This window comes from Tetranychus urticae, chromosome 3 (genome assembly GCF_039701765.1).
Source record: "Tetranychus urticae isolate SD_2017Ah chromosome 3, NJAU_TeUrti_SD_1.0, whole genome shotgun sequence".
NCBI lineage: Eukaryota > Metazoa > Arthropoda > Arachnida > Trombidiformes > Tetranychidae > Tetranychus > Tetranychus urticae.
Genome location: NC_142960.1, coordinates 1171817 through 1195241, shown reverse-complemented (window position 1 = coordinate 1195241; position 23425 = coordinate 1171817). Strand labels below are relative to the sequence as shown.

The window sequence follows — 23425 nt, the reverse complement described above, 5'->3', positions numbered from 1 at the left end:
GTATCAACTGCAGCTCTTTAGCTATGGTTAGACTTTTGTTTGGTGATTAAAGCTTAACTAATGTTGTTAATTAATCATTAAGCTTGCAATTAGACGAATAATTTAAACTATTAATTATAATAATCCGACAAAATCATCTAGTTTGGGAAATTAAACGGTAAAAGGACGCAACTCGCCATCCTAGTCATGCTCATAAGATGGTAAACATTGGTAAAGGTTTACTCATAATCTTAATTATACAAGCAAAGAGTATTACTCTTTGTATACAAGTCTATTTGAACCGATAACAACTTTACTTTTAGCACTGTTTTTCTAGTCAAAGTTTTCTCTCATGTTTTATTAATTCCAGCGATAATGATTTATTTTTTTGTATGAATTGAAAGCTAATTTATTAAATACATTGACTGTTCAGATAAGTGATGAAATTAGTGAAAGAAAAGGATTAGACTGCTTCTCTCCTGTTATGCCTACCAAGCTCGATCTCATTTTGTAATACCAACAGTTATATCTACATTTCAACATCGAATCATCATCTTACTTAAATAACAACTCATAACTAGTCATAATTAACATCTCTATCATCATCTTCATCTCCAACTTTATCGTTAATCTCATCATCATCACCAGCAAACCGTCTCTTGCGTTACTTAAATTCTTTCTCCGATCCATTCCTGGTTTCTTTTTATTTCATCCTGTACTCAAATGTGTCTTGGCTTAGTGTCTAAAAACCATTCCACCCACAATAACTAGATATTTTCTCTATTTCTTTACTCGTGTAATTAATTGTCCTTCATTTCAAGCTATCCTCTAACATTTTCCATGTAAAATATAATTTTATACTTTATATTTACAAAATCTTGTTTGCATCGTCTGACTGTCTCTTGGCATAGCCAATTACGCGGTTACTTTATACCCAATTATTCATCCAATTTTCCTTTGTTTGGTTACATGTTTATATACTTAATTGAGTAAAAACCTTGCTCTAATTGTTGGTACTGCAGGAAAAAATTGAAACACTTTTTCCTATCGATTTTGGCCAGATAAAAGTTTGAAATAGAAATTTATTTTGGTTGGAGAAAAAATCATTGGAACGCAAAACAAAAGCTCAGTAAAGGATAGGAAACAATGGAGTCTCAACCCAACAGTCAACCATCTATTCAACAATCAAGTCACATTTCGCCTAATTACAGTTTCATTTTCAAATTTGAGCAATCCTTTGAATACCGAGAAAAAAGGGAATGGATGCAGGAACATTGGACTGAAGCATTTTATTGGGTTGCTGTTTACATGTTAATTGTTTTCGGTGGCCAAGCTTACATGTCAAACCGTCCACCATTCAAATTAAGACGAGTATTAACCCTTTGGAATATACTATTGGCCTCGTTCTCGATTGTAGGAACTCTAAGGTAAGATAGAAAGTTCAACCCATCATCTCTTCTGTCCTATTTATTTAGTCTCTCATTTATCTTCATTTTTCATAATGCACTATAAGTTCCATAAGAAAGTTCCATAAGAATTTCGTGTTCATTTGTCATCACCATTTTCATGGAGCTCTCTTCACTGTTTAAAATGTGTTACACCATTTAATCTCCATTGATAGCGCAACTTTAACTAATTAAGCTTATTATAAATTCCATTGTAATTAGTTTGAACCCAATCTAAACCCAAATCGACATCATTTTCCAACCTCATTCCAATCACTTTCATGTTTTTTCACTTTATTTGCAGTATAAATCAAAATAAAAAACATTAACATAATGATTTTCTCATAGTTTATTAAAACGATCACTCAATCGATTTTCGGTATTGATTTAGCTCATTCTTTCCTCTCTTTATCTCTCTCATTTACTCTTCTCTTCTCCTCTTTACAGTCCCAATCTTATCCAATCTTTTCTCTTCATTGCTCAGTTTGGCGTCACAATATTTAATTGTCATTGTGAATACATGTTTACATTTAGAGCGCTGACTCAGCTGCTCCTGGTGCACAATTGTATATCTCAATAATAATTACAGACTGAATGTACTAGTTATTACTAATACAATGGCAATATCTCCTTCTCGATCATTTTGTATGTATTGACTGAGCTCATCAATAGTAGAAGCAATTGTTAAGATGTATTTACAAATCTGATAACTATACACTGTAAGGAATAGACTAAAATAGCTGAAATCTAATGCTGATATCATGTAAACTCGTCGAACAGGAAATTATTGTTACCAAATCTGACCACAATTTTATTTAGCATAGGGTAAAGAAAATCAATATTATTTATATTGATAATTTCAATATGAGGCGGTATAATAAGAAAAAGAAATGAAGAAAATTTTATATAATTCTCTTCAAATTTCCTTGCAATTTTCTCGTTCTCGATTATATCAATAAGAAAGTATATCTGAAACTCTCTTATATCCAAGCATCCAATTTCCTTTTCATATCAATTCCATGTCAAATATTGCATGGTAACCCTTATATTACATGCAAAGAAAATTGATTTAATAATAATTTCTTTACTAATTCTAACTTTACCCTTTCATTTTATTACAGAACTTTACCTGAGATGTTGCATGTGTTCCACAATTTTGGCTTCTACCACACTGTCTGTAATCCAAGTTACGTTGAGGTCACTCGTGTCTCCGGTTTTTGGACATGGATGTTTGCCATATCCAAGGTTCCTGAATTGGGTGACACAATATTCATCGTCCTTCGAAAACAAAATCTCATCTTTCTTCACTGGTATCATCACATTTCCGTTTTAATCTTCTCATGGTACAGCTATGGACAGCACATTTCACCCGCTCGCTGGTACATCTGTATGAACTATCTGGTCCATTCAATGATGTACTCGTATTATGCTGCTCGTGCTCTTGGTTTCAAAGTACCCAAAGGACTAGCTATGATTATCACTGGATCACAGATAATTCAAATGGTAATCGGATGTTTTGTTACATATTATGGTTACACCAAAGCACAGCAAGGAGTCTTCTGTCAAATATCGGAGGGAACAGCTAAATTAGGTTTAATTATGTACGGTAGTTATTTCGTCTTATTTGCTCATTTCTTTGTCAATACTTATGGCACCAAAAGTAATCAAAAGGAACCAAGTTCATCAACATCGTGCAATAAAACAGCCATTCAACAAAAAGACAAAGTCAAGAGCCAATAGACTATTTAAATCAATAGGCTTAAAAATGTAAATTTCATTGAATTGTGAAAAAACTGACCTTATTAATTTATAATTTTGTCTAATTAATTTGAAAACTACATTCAATGTAAATTTGACCAAAGAAAACACCAAAGATTACTTTCTAAATCTTTAATTGTAAGGCAATTATATCGACAATAGTAAACATTGCGATATCTTAGTTTTATGTTAATAAATTATTATTATTGTCACTGTTACCTCTACTTTAACATATTACATTGAATTGTCAATCAATTAATAAATAATTACTTTATTATCAAACGGGAAATTTAGTTTATCTGGTTTATAACATTTATTGATCGACTGTTTCAATACAATTCATTAAAAATGTATCAATTGAAAAAGCGTTTGAATTAGAATGATCAATTTATTTTAAATAAAATATAATTTATCATGATTATGGCAAAAAAATATAACAAAAGTGGGTTAAAATGACCAGAATATGATGGGTAAAAATACAATAGTGAGTTGACAAAAATTATCAAAATAATGAGAATAGTTTAAAGAATGATTCGCCCACTAATTGTGATCAAATCAAATAATTGTGATTAGAGCTTTTCTCCGGAAAGGTTAGCAATAACATTATAATAGGAATGGTCAGGAAACCTATCAAGCTCAATATAATCATTCTCACTTGTAACCAAATTATCTAGCATTTTGGTTATCTCAGGAAAATCGGGTCTGTCTTCGGGCAATTTATTCCAACAATAAAACATTATATTGTAAATTTCTCGTTTACAATGTTCAGGTTTTTCGAGACGATAGCCTTCACGGACTTTTCTCATCACTTCTTTGGTGGACATCCCTGGATATGGAGTTGATCCAAGAGTAACAATTTCCCACATTAAAATACCAAATGACCAGACATCACTTTGAGTGGTGAAAACATTATCTGACAATGATTCAGGAGCCATCCATCTTATAGGAAGACGACCCTGAAATTAAATGAAAAAAAAGATTAATATTTAATTTAGAGAGATTCACAAGATTAACAAGATTAATTTACTCACTTCAGATTTACGTTCATAGATTTGATTGATTGTGACTTTACGTGAGAATCCAAAATCTCCAATCTTACACGTTTTATTGTTTCCCATTAAAATGTTACGAGCTGCGAGATCTCGGTGAATAATCTGGAAAATAGTTGAAAGACACAATTATGAAGCAAATTACCGTATTTAGATTATTTTTCATCTATTTACCCCTTTGGAACTGATATATTCCATTCCTTTTGATATTTGGTAACCAAAAGATGTTAAATCTTGTGAAGTAAATGCACCAAGAATATTTCCGTAAAATCTTTCAGAGCGATTGTCTCTAAGATAGCTTTGAAGAGTGCCAAAAGGAACATATTCTAGTATGAGGAATCGAGGTTCAATTTCAGTGCAACATCCTAACAAACTGACAACATTAGGATGTGATTCAAGTTGACTCATAATTTCCAATTCACTCATCAAGTCTCTTTTTTCTTGCTCAGACGAGGTTTCTTTAGTTGTCTTAACAGCAACAATTGTTGCCCCCTCAACATTGTTGATATTAAAGGCTTCACATTTCCAGACTCGACCAAAGCAGCCTTCACCAAGGATTCCTAAAAGACGAAGATGGTGTCTTGGAAATTCCCATTGATCTAAATTATTTGGTATCAATTGTTTGGGGTTTAAATCGTTGGGACCAAATAAGTTGTAACTATCTGGTGCTGAAGGGAAAATGTTTGGTGGATAAAATGGACCTGGTCGATACTCCAGATCACTAGTAATGGAGCATACAGATGTCTCTATGGAGTCACATTTATTGGCTGAAGGTTTAATCATCATTGGCCATGAACCAAGGTGTGAAGTTGATTCGGATCGACTAGTACAGAAACGACTAAGTCCATAAATGAGGAAACCGATGAAGGTGAAAAAAAAGATTGTAGCAAGGAGAGGAAGAATTTCAAAAATCAATTGAAAAGAGGAATGAGAGTGTCGATGAAGATTAGAGCCATGATGAGAATTTGATACAATTGGCTTTAAAGTAGTTGTCACAGTTTCTGGTGTGGTTGGTGGGTTTAAAGTTGTTGAAGGTGTTAATGTGATTGATGATTGCGTTGTTATGTTTGGTGATTGAGTTGTAGATTTCACATAAACTGAGTTATTACTTGCAACAGTTTGTTTAATTGATGAAGAATTGACAAAACTATGAGTAAATGATGCGTTTGAGGCCACTAATGGACGAGTAACATTGACTTTAAATGAAGGTTTGATTGTGTTTTTTGCTTTCTGAGTTGGTTTATTTGCAGGCACAGTTGAGCTGCTAGTTGTTGGCTTTTTAGTTGTTGACGGGATTCCTTTTGGTGTTGAAAATGGATGGATTGGTATGTTAATCGATGGCGATCCATTATTGTGTCCATTTTGGCCAAAAATGGATCCAGGAAAAGATCCATGAAAAGGTGAAAAGGGATGAGAGGGTTTATTTAAGCCTAGACAAAGAAAGAGCAAAATAAAGAATCAGTATTCATACATAATTGAATTGATTAAATTAACTTACCATAATCATTTATATCACTATTTTGCTTAACAATTCTTGCATTTACTTCGATTTTTGCCTAAAATGAGAAGAAAATTTCTTAATAAATAAAATATAATTACAAATAAATTGTGAATTAAGATTGAAAAATCAATGCTCACCGAATGGTAGCCATCGTCAGCTGTTACAAGAATATAAAAACTGTTCCCAGCCTAAAGTTGATAGAGAAATTAAATTAGAATTAAAATTGTTAATTGTCATTGTAATAATTGTATGTTAAAGCAAAATCCGCAAAATTAAGCAGCTAAAATAAACTCTGACCAACAATTTGAATATTTTACTGCAAAACAAAACCAAAGAAAAAGAGTAAACAATTAAACATCAAATCTGGTTAAGTTAACAACTTTAAAGCATCCTATAACTTTATAACAATTAAGCTAACCAAACGGATTCGGAGATTATAATTAAGTGAATTTAAGTGATAAGGAATGAGCAACATTTACTGTTTTAGTATTTACATTTATTGATCATTAAGATCCAAATTTTGATTATTCAAGTGAACATTTGTATCGTTTTAAATGGCTAGAAGTTCATCTCGTCGACGTTCTCGTCGTCAAAATGAGGAAAGATATTCAAAAGAACAGATGTTGGCTGAAATTCAAAAAGAAATCGATCAAAAAAAGGAAATTATTCAAAGCAAAGGAATCGATGAAAATAAACTTCGAGAAGCCTTGATTCAGGAGTTTATTTCAAAAGCAAGAGCAAGTCGAACAAGAAATGATTCCGAAGATGGTTCGGAATCGGACGCAAGTGTAGGCAAAAGCAAACGAGGAGGAAAACGTGGACGCCGTGGGCGAAGAGGAAGAGGCCGTCGTCGAAGATCATCATCTCGTTCATCAAGACAACGAAGGACAAAGCCAAAAACAATAGACAGTTCTCAAGATCATGCTGAAGATTCCGATGGCAATCAAACCGACGACTCAATTGATTCTTATCCTGCGACCACAAATAGAGGACTCACAGTGGAAAAAATGTTAGAATCATTGATAAAGAAAGAACTGAACGCAAGTGAACCCGATCGCGATTCACCAGAACCAATTGTTGGTAGACTAAGATCAAGTGATACGCCATCGCTTACATCAACGGCTAAACAGCAACAAAAACTTGTCCAACTTCAACCTAAAGCTGAACCTAAAACTCAATCTCCACCTCAACCTCAACCTCAGCCTCAACCTCAACCATCCAAACAGGATCAACAGACTCAAACACCTAAAATTGGTAGGCCAAGATCACGGTCACCAAGCTTAGGCCGACGAAAGGTTCGATCTTCACCCAATCTGACCAGTACAGTTTCATTGCTTAAAGATGAAAAGCTTGAGGGAAGTGATGATATGAGTTTAATGCAAATCATATTTTGCTTTGTTGCTTTAGGATTTGCTTTGATAATGTTTGTTAAATTGTTAAATTGAAATATGAATCGCAATCAAATGTTATTCAATAAAGTTGACTAAATTTATCTTTACTACAACCTGACTAACCTGACTAACCTGATTCAGTCTACAAGACAATGGTTTTACAATGTTTTAGATTAAGATTTTGCATGATATAGATGAATAAATTAGTAGGATCATTAGTTTTCAAAGGTAAAGATCATTAATAGATTTCTTGTGAATTAATTATCACCAATAATTGTAATTATGAGAATAAATTATTCATTAAAGATTTCCGTCACACAGTCAACAGATAACGTTTGAGGACTGCTTGAGATTCATGTTATAAAAAGCCTTTCTGGTTATCACTTTATAAACAATTGATGGCCAATTGAACACTTTAAATAACCAATTTACAAACAATTGACTGTTCTTCAATGTAAAAGATGTATTAAAAGGTAAAATGTATGAGGTCAATAGGAAGGTTTTTACGCTCATCTGAATTGAAGGCGTTTGTTTTGATTAAATGGCGGATTTTGCCCTGTTATTAACTATTAACTGATTTGATAGAGGCTAGTGAAGGATCGAGGAATGACGAGATTAGCTAACCTGTCCAGTTAATGACTGTTTGATAAAAACTTGTCCAGTCTGAGGATTAATGTTAAAATATTGAAGACCATCACGAAATAGACCAGCCTCAAGTCCATATTTGATTTCATCTCCATCAGCATCATGAGCTGAAACGGTTGCAACTTTATGACCTTAAAAGAGAAGAAAGAAGTTAAATTATATTTAAAAATATGATTACATGACAAGTGAACCATGAGCATTGTTACCAAGTTCATTAACTTATCTATTGTAACATCATTTCTGGTTAATTCTATTATCTGAAAACTACATGTATGACAATGAATAATCTCATATATCACAATCATATGAGTATCCAAGCTTGCAAAACTAATTTAAAATGAACTTACCTAATGTACGTTACAAACAAACACTTGGTAGATATTATTATTTCAAGGAAATTAATTGTTAATTGAATATTGAACTTGTCTCAGGTTTTGATATGGAAGTTGTAAAACGGTTAAACTTACCTAAGGGCTCAGTCTCTTTGATAATCCAATCACGTTTAAAATCAAAAACAGGTGGACTATTGTGATGTGATAATCCATTGGAGTTATAACCATGAGTTGACTTGATCAAACCAGAAAACACAAATATAACAACAATTAAATATAAGGCCACAATATTCCTGAGTAATAAGATGTTTGATGGTAAACCATAAGGTCTATACATGTTGTCAGTGTGTCTATGACCGTTGTTAGTGTTTACTGTTTGTAGCAATTTTTATTAAAGATGATTTTGTCAACAAGGGGTAACCAGAAAACAAGAAATAATTAAACTTAATCAATATTATTAATCCATCAGGTAACAGTCATTACTAAGATTATCGAGAATGCCAGCAAGGCATCCAAATAGGAAAAAAGCTTAGCAAAAATAAACACTTAAGAAATGGCAGAAAAGTAAATTATTAACCAACAGAAGTCAAATTTGGATTTTAGTAGTTGACCAGATGAGTATATCGGGTGTGTTCCGGGTTCAGAAGAACGGTAAAATAAAAGAAAGAGAGAGAATTGAACTGTAGTTAGAGCTAAACTAATTGTTGGGTTAACATTAAACCCAAATCAGGGACAAACAAAGTTACTAAACTGGTTACACAGCATCAAGAAGCTTTGCCCTCATCTGGCTCTCTTTAGCTCTCTCCATGAAGTCACCGTTAACCTTATATCCTTTGCAATTCAATGGCTAGTCATATGTTGGGCATTTGTTGAGTCTTCATGTTGATCTTGTTCAACATTAACATAATAAAAGACTTGTTTTTTGCTGATCACTTTTTTCGTACTAAATTATTGATCTTAACTAGGTTGACGAGTCATTTAGTTAGCTAAGCCTCTTTTAATATCTTGAAGCCATGTTCAATTAAACACGACTAGTTTGGCTGGCAAATGATGTTGAAAAGGGTTGAAAAGGCAGCGTTTTAATTTAAAATTTTGTCTTTTCTTGTTTTCATTCAGCCTTGACCCATTCAAATGATATCTTGTTGTTGACAGCGATTTCATTAAAACGACATTATTAAGAAAGTAGTTTATCTTGTTGATTTAACGATACAGACTTTGAATAATTTTCAAAATTAGGTAACTTGGTTTCAGGTCATCATGATTATTGAAGAGAGTTAATTGATGAACATTGAGATGATAACACGATAGTCAAGTAAAAGGTTAATTATTGTCATGCATTTGGGAAAAAGATTAAATTCCATTTAGAAAGTAAATCAGAAATTCATCAAATAGTTTTTGAAAAATACTTGAAAAAGCGATTGTGATTAAGAAAAATCAAACTTTTGGTAACTTGGAAGATCGATCGCACTTTACGCTGATTTTTATTCAAAATACGAAATAAGATTTTGTTTATTACTACCAAATCAAATTTTATGACATCTTATTTACTGATTATTATTATGTTTAATTACTAGATGCTCTATTAGCAATAAAATCGTTAAAGCTGATCAAACAATTTAGTCTTTTAATTGGTTTGTCAGTTAGAAAAGGTGTGGGATATAGCCAAGAATAGACTCATGTTAAGGATAAGATGTTATAAATAGCAAAACATGTGTTATTCCAGGTTCTGTTTATTTGGATATTAATGTATTTGAATTATTGTTTTTTTGTATTAATGTTTAAATTTTCATCATGAATAATCCTAAACTATTGACTGTTGTCTCGGTGTGCAAGGAATTTGTACGGACTGTTAGGAATAAACATTGGAATCCAGGTCCTAAGGAGTACTGGAATCGTGGTATTCCCAATTTTGACTGGAGAAGAGCAAGAGGCAAAAAAGTCTCACTTATTAAAGACTATTTAACTGCTATAGAGGATTATCGTGGTAAAAATCCAGAAGAGTTCAGTCCTGAGGAGAGGAGATCTTTGTACAAGGAAAGAGGAATCGCACCGATGAGAGATTGGAATGAAGAGACTATTTTCCTTGCGTCGTCTTCTCAAATTTTGGATCCGTACGTTCCACCAGAAGGTGACGGTAAAGCATCGATATTGTCCGTAGAGGTAACTGTTTATGATCAATAATCACTATTAATTATTGTATTTTGAGTTTAAATTTACTCTTTCTTCTTATATCCGCTTTAGAGAAGTAAACAAGAAAGTGCAAAACTTAAAGCTAAGGGTAAATCTATGATGTCTCTGAAAAAAATTCGCACTTTCCTGGAATATTTCGACCCTGGCACATTTGGTTCTGAAGCTATGGAAATATATCTTAAAGCCCACCAATGTCTTGTCGAGCGTGACTCTGAGAAGATATTTGATTATGTTACAGAGAAGGCTTATCCTGAAATGACTCGTTATGTTGATCATAAAACTTTAAGGTGGAAGCTGATCAAAAGTAATGAGCCTCCAAGAGTAGTCCATGTCCGAAACATTGATGGCCAAGAAGCTGGAGCTCAATTCGGTCAAGTGACTGTGAGATTTAATACAGCTCAAACATTAGCTATTTATGATTCATTTGGTCGTTTAATATATGGAGATGAAGCCGTAGTGAAAAATGTCATTGAATATGTAGTTTTTGAAAATCATTTATCTAATGTTTATGGTAAATGGAGAATCCATGGAAAAATAATTCCTGATTGGTTACCTTCTTCATCACCGATTTCTCAAACCTTTGTCAAGCCCGATATACCTTCAGAGGAAGAGATTAAATATGTCCAGCAAAGTCCAGCAATAAAGGAAGAGTCTAACACTCAAGCACCAACTGATGGATTAGCTACCGCTTAGCGGGCTCCAAATCTTTTTTATACATGAAGATAATTTAAAATTTATATTCAATTAGATATCTTTTTCGAGTTTAATTTTCAAAATTTTAATTAAACTCTAAGTATTGCTTATGCTTAGTGTTGTTAAATGTAGATCATTAAAATCAATGAAACTCAAAGCTCATTCTAGACAATGTTTGATTGAGGTTCAGAAACATCTGCATCTAAATTGAAGATTTCCTGTAAAAATTTTTGCTTTATTCCAATGCAAATTAACTGAATACAGAACTATTGTAATAAATCATTGCTAATAGCATAACAGAGAGAAATGACGAATTGTAACTTAATTGTCTCAAGAGATTCACTTCATTATGTATTTATATAAAATTAAAGTTCTTTCTGTTATGTAAATGACTAAATGGCATGTGCTTGAAAAATTAAATATGAAATACGATTCTAAACTAAAATTTCTGACGTGTTAGAACATCAAACGCTGAATAACAAGATTTTTAAACGCGATATTTCAAGGATGTTGATTTCCTTTATAGATCATCAGTCAGATTTGACGATTTTTTGACAAATGTATTCGCAAATGTGAATTTTTCATTTATTAAATTAAACAATATTTGTTAATAGATCATATGGGTGACGATGATGACATGATACAACATGCTTGAAATTTAATAAAAATAGCACTTGAAATGTTGATTTGACAACAAGATCACAATTCATCTTTAACTAGCAAGGTGTATCGATTTCTAGATGGTGCTAATTTTTTGAATGTTGACTCAGGAGGAGATGTTATAATCTAAAAGAGAAGAGAAAACGAGAATTAGTTTCAAATAATTAATACAAAATTAGGATAATTTTTCATACTTGATTATCGTTGGAGTTGTCTTTATCATCATTGGCTGGGTCGGGTCCAAAATGAAACTCTCTATGGAGTTTTCCACTATGCAGATCTTGAATAAATTGTTTCAGTTTTCCAGAGATGCTGAATAAACAAATGAAAAATATGGTTAAAGAAATGTGGTTAAATATGGTAATACCAGCATTTTATGTTTTAGTGATAATTTACGTGTAAGTTTTTGTAAATCAATACTTACTTGATATCATTGAAATTAGGAAAAAGGTACATATGCCTAAAACTATCAATTGCAATTAAAGGTAAATCTTTGAGAGTCTTTCCAAGATGATGCAGCGGATGGGCAAATTTATGTCCATCTGCTGTAAGGAAGTTGATATTGGATGATTCACTATACAGTTCTCTATGTACTATGTTGGTGTATGTATCAACAGATTGTCGATCTTCGGGAGCATGGAATAGAATTAAGAAAGGCAATCCTTCTTCTGTTAATTCTTCAGCATTCTCAAAGGTTATTTCTCGTACCAATGGAATACACTTATCAGTTGACCAAGTGCTGAATTCATCATAACTTTGTAGAGTACCAGGGTATATAATATCCTGTTCTCCTGGACGAACACGAGAAGGTTTAAAAATGATAAAATTTTGCTTTCCAGCTTGAAGATGAGAGATTGATGGTTCCCCAGTCACCCAATAAAAATTACAGTCGCCCTTCAAATCAGTTGCTACCTTACGGAACGTAACATACTCGTTGGTAGTAGCTGGAGGAACATTGAAGTAACCAATTATGGCACCTTTCTTCTCCTCAATATTATTGTGATCTTCATGTGTGCTTATTGGTTTAACAGGATCCTTTAACAGATCACGTATATGGTTTGTTATTGCCTCGACACTCCTTTGGCCTCGGTATTCCCTTTTACCAACTTTATTATTGATAAAAACTTTCAAAGTAGGATATTTGCTGATATGAAATTTAGCCGCAAGTGAACCTGATAAATTAAAGAAAAGAGAAAGATATGATAACATTCACCACGTAGATAATAATATAATGGATTTATTACCTTGATTTTCACAATCAACTTTTCCAAAAAGAACACGATTTGGCTCTGGAAATTCTTTCAATATTGTTGAATATGCCTCTTCGAAGACAGGAGATAGAATTTGACTGAACCTGCACCAATCGGCATAAAAATTTACAAATACTAATTCATATTGAGATGTGATTTGGTCAAAATTTTGTGAATTTAACTGGAAGACCTCAGCTGAGCATATACTTTTAAAGGAGAAGAGAGATAGAATTAACGATGTTGACAGGTAGGTTTCAAATTTGACCATGTTACAGCTGATTAATTGAGTAACCAATGAAAATTCAATTATTCACGGAAGATTGATAATGTTTACGTAGAAAAAAACAATAAATTATGCTAGAGAGCGGAGGAAGAGAAAGAAAGAGAGAAAGAGAAAATCAGAAGATTTACAAAAAAGGAGTAAAGATAAGATGTGTAAAGATGTGTAATCGTAGAGCTGGCCGGATTAACAGATGGATGATTTCTGATCTTTAGTAGATCAGTGAAACTGATTCGATCACAGAACGAAATGGATTTGATTTATAAATCAAGTAAACTTTCTAAATTTATCAAAACACAAGTTAAAGTAACCTGCCATACATTGTTAATGGGGCTAGTTTCCCGTGGAATAGCAAAATAGTGGAAATAGCTTTTGCACAACTCTGCTTCTAAAGGGAATAAAAAGTAGACAGAAAAAAAGAAAGGGGCAATAATTTCGCATCCAAGAGATGGCGTTATAATTGTTGCCAATGTGTAAAATTTTAACTCAATATCAAATGAATATTTAAGTGTAAATTTAAAATATTAAATTCTGGGAAAAATGAAAATAATTGTGATAAACATGTACAATAAATGTTCTCTCACCGCCTAATCTAACCCATTTCAAGATCAAAGTCGAAATAATTCAGGTATAAAGAAATATTGAGTCTGACTTCAAATCGACTAATAATTTAGTATCATAAATGATATATTTCTGAGTATTAATCAGCATCGAACAACTCGCAAGGTTTTATTAGCTTATAGAGTGTAGAGTATTCATAGAAACTGATTTCCTGATTGAAACACAATTCATCTTCAAATTTAGCGGTCAATTATTAACCGCCGGTTAAAAGTTAAGCCTCTTCAGGTTAATGGGTATACAAACCAACAGATGGCTCTAGCAGAGTTTCAAGTTGTCAATATTGGAAGCTGATGAAATGAACTGTAACTGTGCTGATTAGTGTCATAAATTGTCTACTTACACTGCTAACTACAGTGGAAGATTTAATAAGCAACTGTGAACAGAATTTTCAATGAGTAGATTGTTGTAATAATCATCCGATCTAACTGAAGACCTTTCATTTAAATGTTTGAGTTTTGCTCTGATTCATCATCACAACCAAAAAAAAATAAACTGCCAAACAAGGTGACAAGGAAATTAGTTGATTGTGACTTAAATAAGACTAAACTTATAATAAGACTCAAGTTATAGTCAGTCAATATGGATGATAAAAAACAAATTAACGTTTGAGTACAACTTACCTGAAATACAACGGACTGAGATAAAGTCTAGTTTATCAGATTCTTGGAGTTAAACTCTGTGACAATCAATTTCAAGATAACCTAAGATTCTTAAACGCAAAAAAATGTTTGATGATTTGATGATGTAACACAAAATCGAGCTTCACAATTATTAATTTTTACACAATCAATCAAACACTAATGCTACACATTAAGTTTCATAACAAAAAACAGACAAGAGGTACAGTAAGCCCTTGATTTTTCTGCAAAAACTGACAGACAGCTTAATCTAGCTAATGTAAATCTATACGTTCAGGTTAATTTGACTCAATTAATGTCATCATAATGTTTAATTTTTATTGACGATTAAAAAAACGGTATTAACAAATGCTCTATGGACTGATTTCATCAAATAATTTATTCTGAATCTATTTTATTTCACTTTGCTAGAACACTTTAAGTTAGTAAAAGTTTTCGTGATAAGTTCAATAAAAAGTCACAATGAATCTGAAAACCAACCGAAAATATAATAAAATTGAAATCAAAATTGCTAGTCAATCCTCCATTGATGGTCTGTTTTTTGGTCAATCCATTATATTAATACTAAACGATGCTCTCTTGTAAAGGGACTTGAAGTGAATGTTTGTCGATATATGCTGATCTAATTAAATTTCATTTTCCGATGCAAACCTACCAAAATTAAATTGAGGCAGAGACAACTGAGAAACAAAATAAAGACAATTGTGTAACTTGGAATACAGTAGTTTAAAGTGAATCCAATCGAGCCATTGGATTCATTTCAATGTTCAAACTGTTTTTTAATTTAAAAATTCACAAAATTGCTGAGTTATTTCAATCGAAATCTTTCCTGATCTCAACTTGCTTAACTTATAGCAACTTTCCCCATAAACTGAACCACTTAGAACAGATCAACTCCTATTTTCATTACCCATTTCTACTGATGATAAAACAATCAGAGTAAGTCATGACAAATATTTACATGTTATACATGCATTGATTAACCAAAGACAATCAAATACAAAATGAGTATTTTACTGATGCACCGAGGAATACAATTTAACATTTTATCACCATGTGATTGGCAATCTTCAAAACTTATACAATGTGACAATTGAAATCATATGTCATAGACCATAAATCATAATTATTGGTTTGAAACATTTTACATATCATTTCAATTGTCACATTGTATAAGTCTTCAAGTTTACCTTCACATTGTGATAAAATGTTAACATTCACTCCTCAGTGCATCAGAAAAAAATTGATCAACAATTGATGAATAGTACAATAACTGTTAGTACTGTACTGATTAGAGTAACTCTTTTACATGAGAGTTTGTTATCTTATAAAAGTAAAGGAAACTAATTCTAACTGTGATTTCGATACGATTTTCACTATAATTCCTGAAGAAATTTATTCTGCTAAATTTTGAACAATTGATGAATTATTTCAACTGAAGATATTCAAACTCCACAGATTTGCTGACCATAAGTATTTGGAAAACATAGAATTACAAGAGTCTCAATATTCAGTAAAAAGTCATGAAATCCAAATTTCATAATTCTGTTCAATATTCAAAGATTTTTCTCGTTTCAACATTCAATTCAATGTTGTTATACTTTTATACAAGGTTAGCTCATAAAACAATCAAAGCGATGTTAATAAAAAAGGATTATTATGTTGTTATTGATATAAAATGTAGTGTTAAATGCTTACTCAATATACAGATGCAATTAGTTTGGAGCTACTCTTTTCCTCTTCGAGTTTAATTTCTGTGGCATAATTATTGATATTACAGCGAATTGGATAAAACAGTAATTATAATTTATCAATCTAAATTGATGGTGAATACGATGAATACTGATTATCATTTGATTACGTTGATGGTGTTAGTGAAGCAAGTATTTTGTTTGTATTCAGTATTTCATAACTCTTAACCTAGGCTAATTGTTTTAACAACTCTTTCATTTATTGCAGTGATTAATGATATTTTTACAGTTTTGCTCATTATCTGTTCAATTCAAGGTGTAAACAGATTATGATTAGTGGAAACAATCGAGTAAATTGGTTCATTTGAAATAAAAAAACAGACTTGACATTGACATTAATTCTGACACAATTTTAACTGGAAGACAATATTTCCAAATAATCATATGCATTTATCAGATTTTTCATTAAAAAAAGTGAAATTCAATCATTTTTTCAGTTTATTTAATTGAAAATGCAAATAGATAACGATTGAACCTTGAAGATATTTTGTTGAACATAAATTGAACTGTTGATCTGAATAGCAAATTTATATGTAAAGTATTGTTGGAATTTCCTGACAGCTGAACAAGTTCAATTGTTTTACAAAATTAAACCAATGATTTTTGGATCTCCGGTTAACCTAAATTGTAACCATTGCAAGTGTTTCCGTAAACAAATATAAATATGAAAAACTAATTTTCTTGTAATAGCAATCAACTTTTAGATTAACATTATTTAACGTTTGTCATTTTATTTAATTGTTTATTTAGGCTTTAATTTGATGTAACAATCAGAAAATATCAAAAGCAAAGAATAACCATTTTCATAATTTAATTTCTGGTAAAATATTTTCAAATGACTTTCATCAAGCTGCACCTTTCAATGCATTTAATCGTCCAATTTTATTCCGATGAATCGCCTTCTGATTGTCCGATTTCAAGACAATCTTATCAAAGAATCTCAATCAATTCATTTAATCTAAAATATCTTATAATTATCTGGTGATATTGTTTATAAAAATGAGTTTGTTTTCAAAAAATGCTGTAAACTTTCACATATGTATGTCTAATGCAATGGAGTAAATCAGTGAATAAATCTGTGATGTTATGAAGATGATCAGATAATCACTGATTTATTACAATGATACTAACAATGCTAACATGTTGGAGACATTGTTGTCTTTATGGCATGAGATCGACAAAGATTAGTGGATAATTAAACGAGTAAAATCTCGATTGGTTAAAGTAGTTTGTTACGGAAAATCTTAATTCAGGGTTGCTTTGAACGCAATAAACAACAATAATAACCAGTAACAGACAGAGGAAATTTGACCTTTGACCAGAAAACCTGTTTTAAAGGTGACTTTGCTCAGTTAAATTGAAATTATTGAAATTGCTTTTATTCATTAGTTTACTCTTTGGACTTAACCTTCTTCTAGTTTCAGTAATCAAGTCCTTTCCTCTCTTTTCTCTCTCTCTCACTTTTACTAATCTCAGTCTCTCTCCATTCTCACTATCCTCACTTACCTGACACCTCAGAGAGATAATCTCACCTTCTCTAACCAATTTCCTATTTTACTCAGTGAGTTGAGTGAGTTGGGTGAGAGATAAAATAGTAACAAATCGATTCGTAACAAAACCACGGAAATCATTCAAGTCCTACGTTCAGTTTCAGAAAAGTTTTTGCTGCTTCAAGTCTCAACGAGCCACGAGCAACTCGAGAAGTTGACTGTGAAAGTTAATTGTCCAAGTTAGTTCACAATTCATCCTCTTTTGTGATAATTTCCAGTTAAAGCTCATACCAAAGAGAAATCCTTATTTCAGCTTTATCCACATCAAACTACAATGGACCCAATTAATAGACCAACGAGAGTTATCAACAATCAGAGACAATCAATGGTATGCTTTCATTAATCCTTTATCCTTGATCTTTAAATTAAAACTTTTGCTTTTTTTCCATCCATAATGTCTTAATCAGCTAATCGTTAATCATCTTCTTTCCATTTTAACCAAAATTTAAATTATTTTACTCTTTATTAACCTTGATCTGGATTCTAATATCATCAAATTGTCTTTTCATTTCAATTATTTTATATAATTTAACGGTCAAGTGCAAATCAAGTTTACCAGTTTGTTGTTTCCAGTCAGGCTTACAAGCTTATTACATTTGTCAAAACAAGTAAATTGATTAGCATCAGAGTAAAATATATTTATAAATTAACTGTTATGGATGAAAGAAGAAGATGAAGAAAAATAAATAAGAAAAAAAGGTGAAAGTAATAAGAAAATGGTTGCAATTAAATAATCTGCTTGAGTTTACCTGTCTATCTGCTTATTCTCGTTCTTTCTATCTCCTTTTTGAGGCTCTATTACGATTTATTTAGGTTGTTTGACTGCAGATTAAAAGTTGTGATTTATAAAGTAAAAATAACAGTAAAACCAAGTGACCAGAATTGAAAAGAAACAACAAAATAACTGATTTTGCTGCAAAATTCAATGTAAAAATAATCTCATTCGGTTTGGTAAGAAATTTTCCAATTTAGTCAGCTTTTGTCTTCGTGCTTTTCACTTTCAACTTGACCTTAAAAAGAAAGAAAAATGAATGAAATAATTTGGTAAAAGGAAGAAAAGGGAAGATCACATAGTGAGAATTGACCTCAATTTTTCACGATCATCACTGTTTATAATTTAAAAAACGATACGATACGATATTATCATTAATAATATTTGTTTTTCTTTCTGTCGATTCAATGTTCAGCGACGTAGGTTCACGTTCTGATTAAAAACAGCTTCATGAGATTTAAATGGTGATTTTCAGTTTGTGTTTCAACGAGTTGGTTAACTTGTTGCAATCTTCGCTATTGTAAATTATAACATTTGTTTTTTCAATCACCAATTTCCATCTCAGTGGTATTATTCAAAACCGATTATCATAGTTGACAAGTTAATTAACAGAATAAACTGTTCGATATGGAAACTTGGAAAACATTGATCAACATTGGTTTAACTTATCCTCCTGTTTCTTCACAGACAAAATCTGAGTCGAGTGGCTATCATGTGCCCGTTAAACGAAGTCGAAGTGTTGTTACATTTCCATCTGCCGTTCTTCGTGAAAAAGCAATCATTTGGGGAATTCCTGTTGAAAGCTTTGAATTTGCTCAGCGAATGGACAATGAAGATCCCTTATCACAGTTCCGAAAACTTTTTTGCTTCCCCAAAAAACGAGATTTACCTTATGGTAAGTGAATAATTTCTTTGTGTGTAATCTAGATCATGAATGGGACTCTGTAATTATAGAAGAAAAACGATTCCATTAGAATTTTGTTTACAATCGAAAAATAAATTTAGAAGTCTTCCAGTAATCAATATTAAATTGCTAGAAAATATTAAATTCCTGAATTCGTAATCTAAATTGCTGAATCTATCTAAAATCTGGTTTTCACTCAATTGGGCTTCACTGAATTCAAGTAATAAACTGCAATATTTATCTCTATAAAATCATCTACTTATATGTCAAATAGTTTCACTTATATGTTATTTTACTGTGGAGAAGGTACAATTCAACTTCATTTTATGAGTTCATGCTGAGTGTATTAGCACCAGGAACTTTCAACTCATACGATAGATCTAAATAATTTAAAAATAATCCACTTCAATAAAAACTGCTAATTGAACGCAATTTTCAAATATTTGACATTATCTTGCTTCTATCTTGCAAATGTTACTCAGTAAAAGATAAATGAAAGTGTCGGTCAAGCGAAAGGTTAGTTAGCATTGATAAAAAAAATGAACGAAGTAAAGTTACCTATGGAAGAGAAAGTCCCATTAAATTCAATGCAATAAAATGAAAGTAAATCCTACTTATCACTAATGTGTCATTTGATGGTTTAATTGTCTATAATAACTCATTCTGATCCATCTTGTCTCATGTATAGTTGATCCTGACCGCATAGAAGAGAATGCTGAAGCAATTTACTTGTGTGGCCAATCCTTGGGCTTGAAACCAAAATCAGCAGATAAATATTGTCGTGAAGTTCTTGATAATTGGGGTCGTAAAGGAGTCCATTCTCATTTCGATGGATCTTTGCCAGCAGCATTGTGTGACATTCCTCCTAAATTGCCCATGTCTAAATTAGTTGGTGCATTACCTGGCGAGGTTGCAGTAATGAATGGATTAACCGTCAATCTTCACCTTTTGCTGGCAACTTTTTATCGACCAACAGCTCAGAGGTATAAGATTATGATAGAGGAACATGCATTTTCATCAGACATGGTAAGCAATAATTTAGATTCGTCAATTTGGAGGTACTTCAATCCATTGACAATTGTTTAATTGATTATTTTGTTCCCTCTTTTGCCATCAGTATGCAGTTAAATCACATCTCACTCTTCATGGTTATCCAGTGGAAGAAAGTTTACTTCTCTTCAAACCTCGAATGGTATGTGTGTTTAAATTTTTGTTAACATTGATCACTTCCAATATTATTGATCTAGATTTGTACCAATGCCATCCATATCTGCATTGTATTATAAAATATTGGTAATAAGCTATTGACTTAAGACATCAGTATACCTTGGCGAAAAAAAGCAAAATCATTGAACATTGTTATTAGCATTAATATTTCGATTTTAAGAGAAAAACTTCAATAATAAGCTGATTGTCAATTAAAAATCATTAGGTGACTGAAGCTCACCCAAATGATCTCAATTTTTAATTTCTCAAGGCTTCCAATATTCGACTTCACAAGGTTATAATCAAGATGTAAGAAAATTTAGAGTACCTTTACGTCCATCATTCAATCAGCACACCATTAATTAAGCAAAGTTATCGAATATCCATCCACACCCTTTAACTTGAAATTTTTGGACCGAAAAAATAAATAAATCCCCTTTTTTCTGCTCGTGCTGGTTTTCCAAGCAAAGGCTAACTCTTTATAATCCCTATGCCAACGTAATTCCTGAGTATCAAGGGTAAACATATTACATGTTAAAAAAGCGAGAGAGATTTAGATTATCTTAATTTTACTTACTTTTACTAATATGGATTCTAATCAATGACCTTCAGTTATCATCAATGATGAAGCTGTTTGGGAATATTATACTTCCAACATTGCCAAAAACTGAGTTAAGAAAAGTAACTGCAACTAGAACCAACCAAGGCTAAAAACTTCTTTTTTCAGTTGAATCTGATAGATTTATATTATTTTTCGCAGCTAGGGAATATCCATCCTTTCTGAACATTTCAAGCCTACGAAAACAAAAATAAAATCATTCTTAATTCAGCAAAGGAGAAAAAAGTGGAAGATACTCACTTGAAACAGATTGAAATGAATGGGAAATCAAGGAAAAACCTTGAATGCCATAACACAAAAAGATCAAAAATAATTGTAATAGTTTTGGTTAACCAATTAATTTGCAAATAATCGTACAACTAAGGAGGACATTAGATTATAAAAATTTAAGATGAAAAAAATAACACAAATTGTAAGAAGAAAGCATTGAAAATGTTACATGGCTTAATGTAATGCAACATGAACGATGAGTCGTTGGTTCAAACAGAGAGAGATAACAAAAGGAGGGAAAAGTGTGAAATGCTTATTCATAGTTTCTTTGTTTTTGTGTTTGCTTTAACCTGAAATTGGTCTTCATTTCTAGGGGGAGCACTTACTGCGAGAAGAAGATATTATCTCAATAATTAAGGAATCTGGTAACTCTGTGGCTGTCCTGCTTCTTCCAGGAATCAATTATTATACTGGTCAGTTCATGAACATCAAAAAGATAACCCAAGCTGCTCATGAGAAAGGCATTATTGTCGGTGTTGATGCAGCTCATGCTGCTGGAAACGTTCCATTGCATTTCCACGATTGGAATGTAGACTTTGCTGTTTGGTGTACTTACAAGGTAAGTTTAACTGTATTTTTTTACTCGACATTTGTACGATTAAACTTGTTTTGTTCAACTTGCAGTACCTTAACTCTGGACCAGGATGTATTGGAGCAATCTTTGTTCATCAGAGATTGACTGAGAAAGGAGGAACTTCACAGTTTCCGATGTTAAAAGGTTGGTGGGGAAACAACATGAAAACTAAATTCCTGATGAAAGATGGTAAGTGTTTAATTGCTCTCGAATAATAAACCGATCAATAATCAATTATGTTTACTTTTCAGAATTTGATGCTAGTGCTGGAAGTGATATGTTCAGAATTAGTAACCCTCCGCCATTATTAGCTGCTTCACTGATGTCAAGTCTTGATGTAAGTTTTATTAAACGTCTTTACTCTATTGATACCATTGTAACCCAAACATGAATTAAATCTATTTTACCATTTTCTTGCAGATTTTCAGCCAAACTTCAATGGACGACATTCAAAAGAAGCAATTTCTTTTAACAGGGTACCTTGAATATATGCTAAAACATTATTTCCAAATGGACTCATACGTAAATTACGATGATGGTGAAAATGATGTCGAAGAAATCAGAGGTTTACCAACTGTGAAAATTATTACACCTTCCGATCCAAACCAAAGAGGATCCCAGTTATCCATTATGTTTTCAGTTCCGTTAACTGCTGTGCAAGAAGAGCTTCAAAAGCTAGGAGTTGTGGTTAGTTTTAATGATATTTTCAATGCAATACCTTATGGTACTTAATTCCCATATTGATCATTTCTTTTTTGCTATCTCTTTAAACAGTGTGATATAAGGATGCCCAATGTGATGAGAGTATCTCCTGTGCCGTTGTATAATTCATTTGTCGATGTGTACACATTTATTAACACTTTGAAAAAGGTTTTCGATGAATTTGAGACCAATGGTGAACAAAAACTTGACCTAAACTGTCCATCAACAGACACCGATAACTCTCCCAACAGAGGCTCTTCGATCAGCAGTGCATCATCTGATTCGGAGACAGAGTCAAATGAAGCAAATTCAAATTGATGTGAATTAACTGGTCATAAAATGGAGCTCAATGGATAACTTGATCAAATCCGTTTTCGGATTGAAATTTATTAATACTTGAATGTAATTATAATAATCACTCAAATCAATTTCTTTATTATACATATGTTTATCCTTCCTCGTTAAATATCTTTTCTTGTTAAATTATGTACACTAGAATTGAATGATTGAAGCAAAAAAATCCAATGCTGTGTGCAAAGTATATTAAACTTATATTAATCTTCTCGAAATCATTCGTGATGCTGATTCATTGAATATTTTCATTCATTAAAGGTTTCAAAATTATTGAAACTTTTCCTCGGGATC

General features: G+C 32.0%; 6 protein-coding genes and 1 long non-coding RNA gene across 7 annotated transcripts; 4 read left to right on the top strand and 3 right to left on the bottom strand.

Annotated features, from left to right (window-relative positions):
• The first annotated feature begins 262 nt into the window (after window positions 1-262).
• LOC107365938 (very long chain fatty acid elongase 6) lies at window positions 263-3400 on the top strand. The gene is made up of 2 exons (XM_015933517.3): window positions 263-1406; window positions 2546-3400. The coding sequence occupies exons 1-2, from the start codon at window positions 1126-1128 to the stop codon at window positions 3162-3164; spliced, it is 900 nt and encodes a 299-aa protein (XP_015789003.1). The 5' UTR covers window positions 263-1125; the 3' UTR covers window positions 3165-3400.
• A 150-nt stretch (window positions 3401-3550) lies between these two features.
• LOC107365937 (tyrosine kinase receptor Cad96Ca) lies at window positions 3551-8939 on the bottom strand. The gene is made up of 7 exons (XM_015933516.3): window positions 8236-8939; window positions 7748-7899; window positions 5870-5920; window positions 5730-5787; window positions 4406-5661; window positions 4214-4336; window positions 3551-4138 (listed from the first exon to the last, which is right to left on the bottom strand). Exons 1-7 carry the CDS (start codon window positions 8435-8437, stop codon window positions 3752-3754), a joined length of 2229 nt encoding a protein of 742 aa, XP_015789002.1. The 5' UTR covers window positions 8438-8939; the 3' UTR covers window positions 3551-3751.
• Window positions 6099-7235, top strand: LOC107365940 (uncharacterized). The gene has a single exon (XM_015933518.3). The coding sequence runs from the start codon at window positions 6287-6289 to the stop codon at window positions 7175-7177; it is 891 nt and encodes a 296-aa protein (XP_015789004.2). The 5' UTR covers window positions 6099-6286; the 3' UTR covers window positions 7178-7235.
• Window positions 8940-9827: 888 nt separating the features above from the next.
• On the top strand, window positions 9828-11372 carry mRpL45 (mitochondrial ribosomal protein L45). The gene is made up of 2 exons (XM_015933543.3): window positions 9828-10260; window positions 10342-11372. The coding sequence occupies exons 1-2, from the start codon at window positions 9892-9894 to the stop codon at window positions 10981-10983; spliced, it is 1011 nt and encodes a 336-aa protein (XP_015789029.2). The 5' UTR covers window positions 9828-9891; the 3' UTR covers window positions 10984-11372.
• A 174-nt stretch (window positions 11373-11546) lies between these two features.
• ERp44 (Endoplasmic reticulum protein 44) lies at window positions 11547-13524 on the bottom strand. The gene is made up of 4 exons (XM_015933542.3): window positions 12888-13524; window positions 12068-12815; window positions 11838-11955; window positions 11547-11769 (listed from the first exon to the last, which is right to left on the bottom strand). The coding sequence occupies exons 1-4, from the start codon at window positions 13159-13161 to the stop codon at window positions 11683-11685; spliced, it is 1227 nt and encodes a 408-aa protein (XP_015789028.1). The 5' UTR covers window positions 13162-13524; the 3' UTR covers window positions 11547-11682.
• Window positions 13525-17835: 4311 nt separating this feature from the next.
• On the top strand, window positions 17836-23349 carry LOC107365980 (kynureninase). The gene is made up of 9 exons (XM_015933562.3): window positions 17836-18061; window positions 19193-19400; window positions 20098-20435; window positions 20527-20601; window positions 21818-22063; window positions 22129-22267; window positions 22330-22415; window positions 22499-22765; window positions 22853-23349. Exons 1-9 carry the CDS (start codon window positions 18008-18010, stop codon window positions 23096-23098), a joined length of 1659 nt encoding a protein of 552 aa, XP_015789048.1. The 5' UTR covers window positions 17836-18007; the 3' UTR covers window positions 23099-23349.
• LOC107365981 (uncharacterized) lies at window positions 17843-21719 on the bottom strand. Its single transcript, XR_016199684.1, has 6 exons — window positions 21475-21719; window positions 21193-21410; window positions 20944-21120; window positions 19968-20735; window positions 18483-19447; window positions 17843-18383 (listed from the first exon to the last, which is right to left on the bottom strand). It is a non-coding gene; the product is annotated as an uncharacterized LOC107365981 (long non-coding RNA).
• Window positions 23350-23425: the final 76 nt, after the last annotated feature.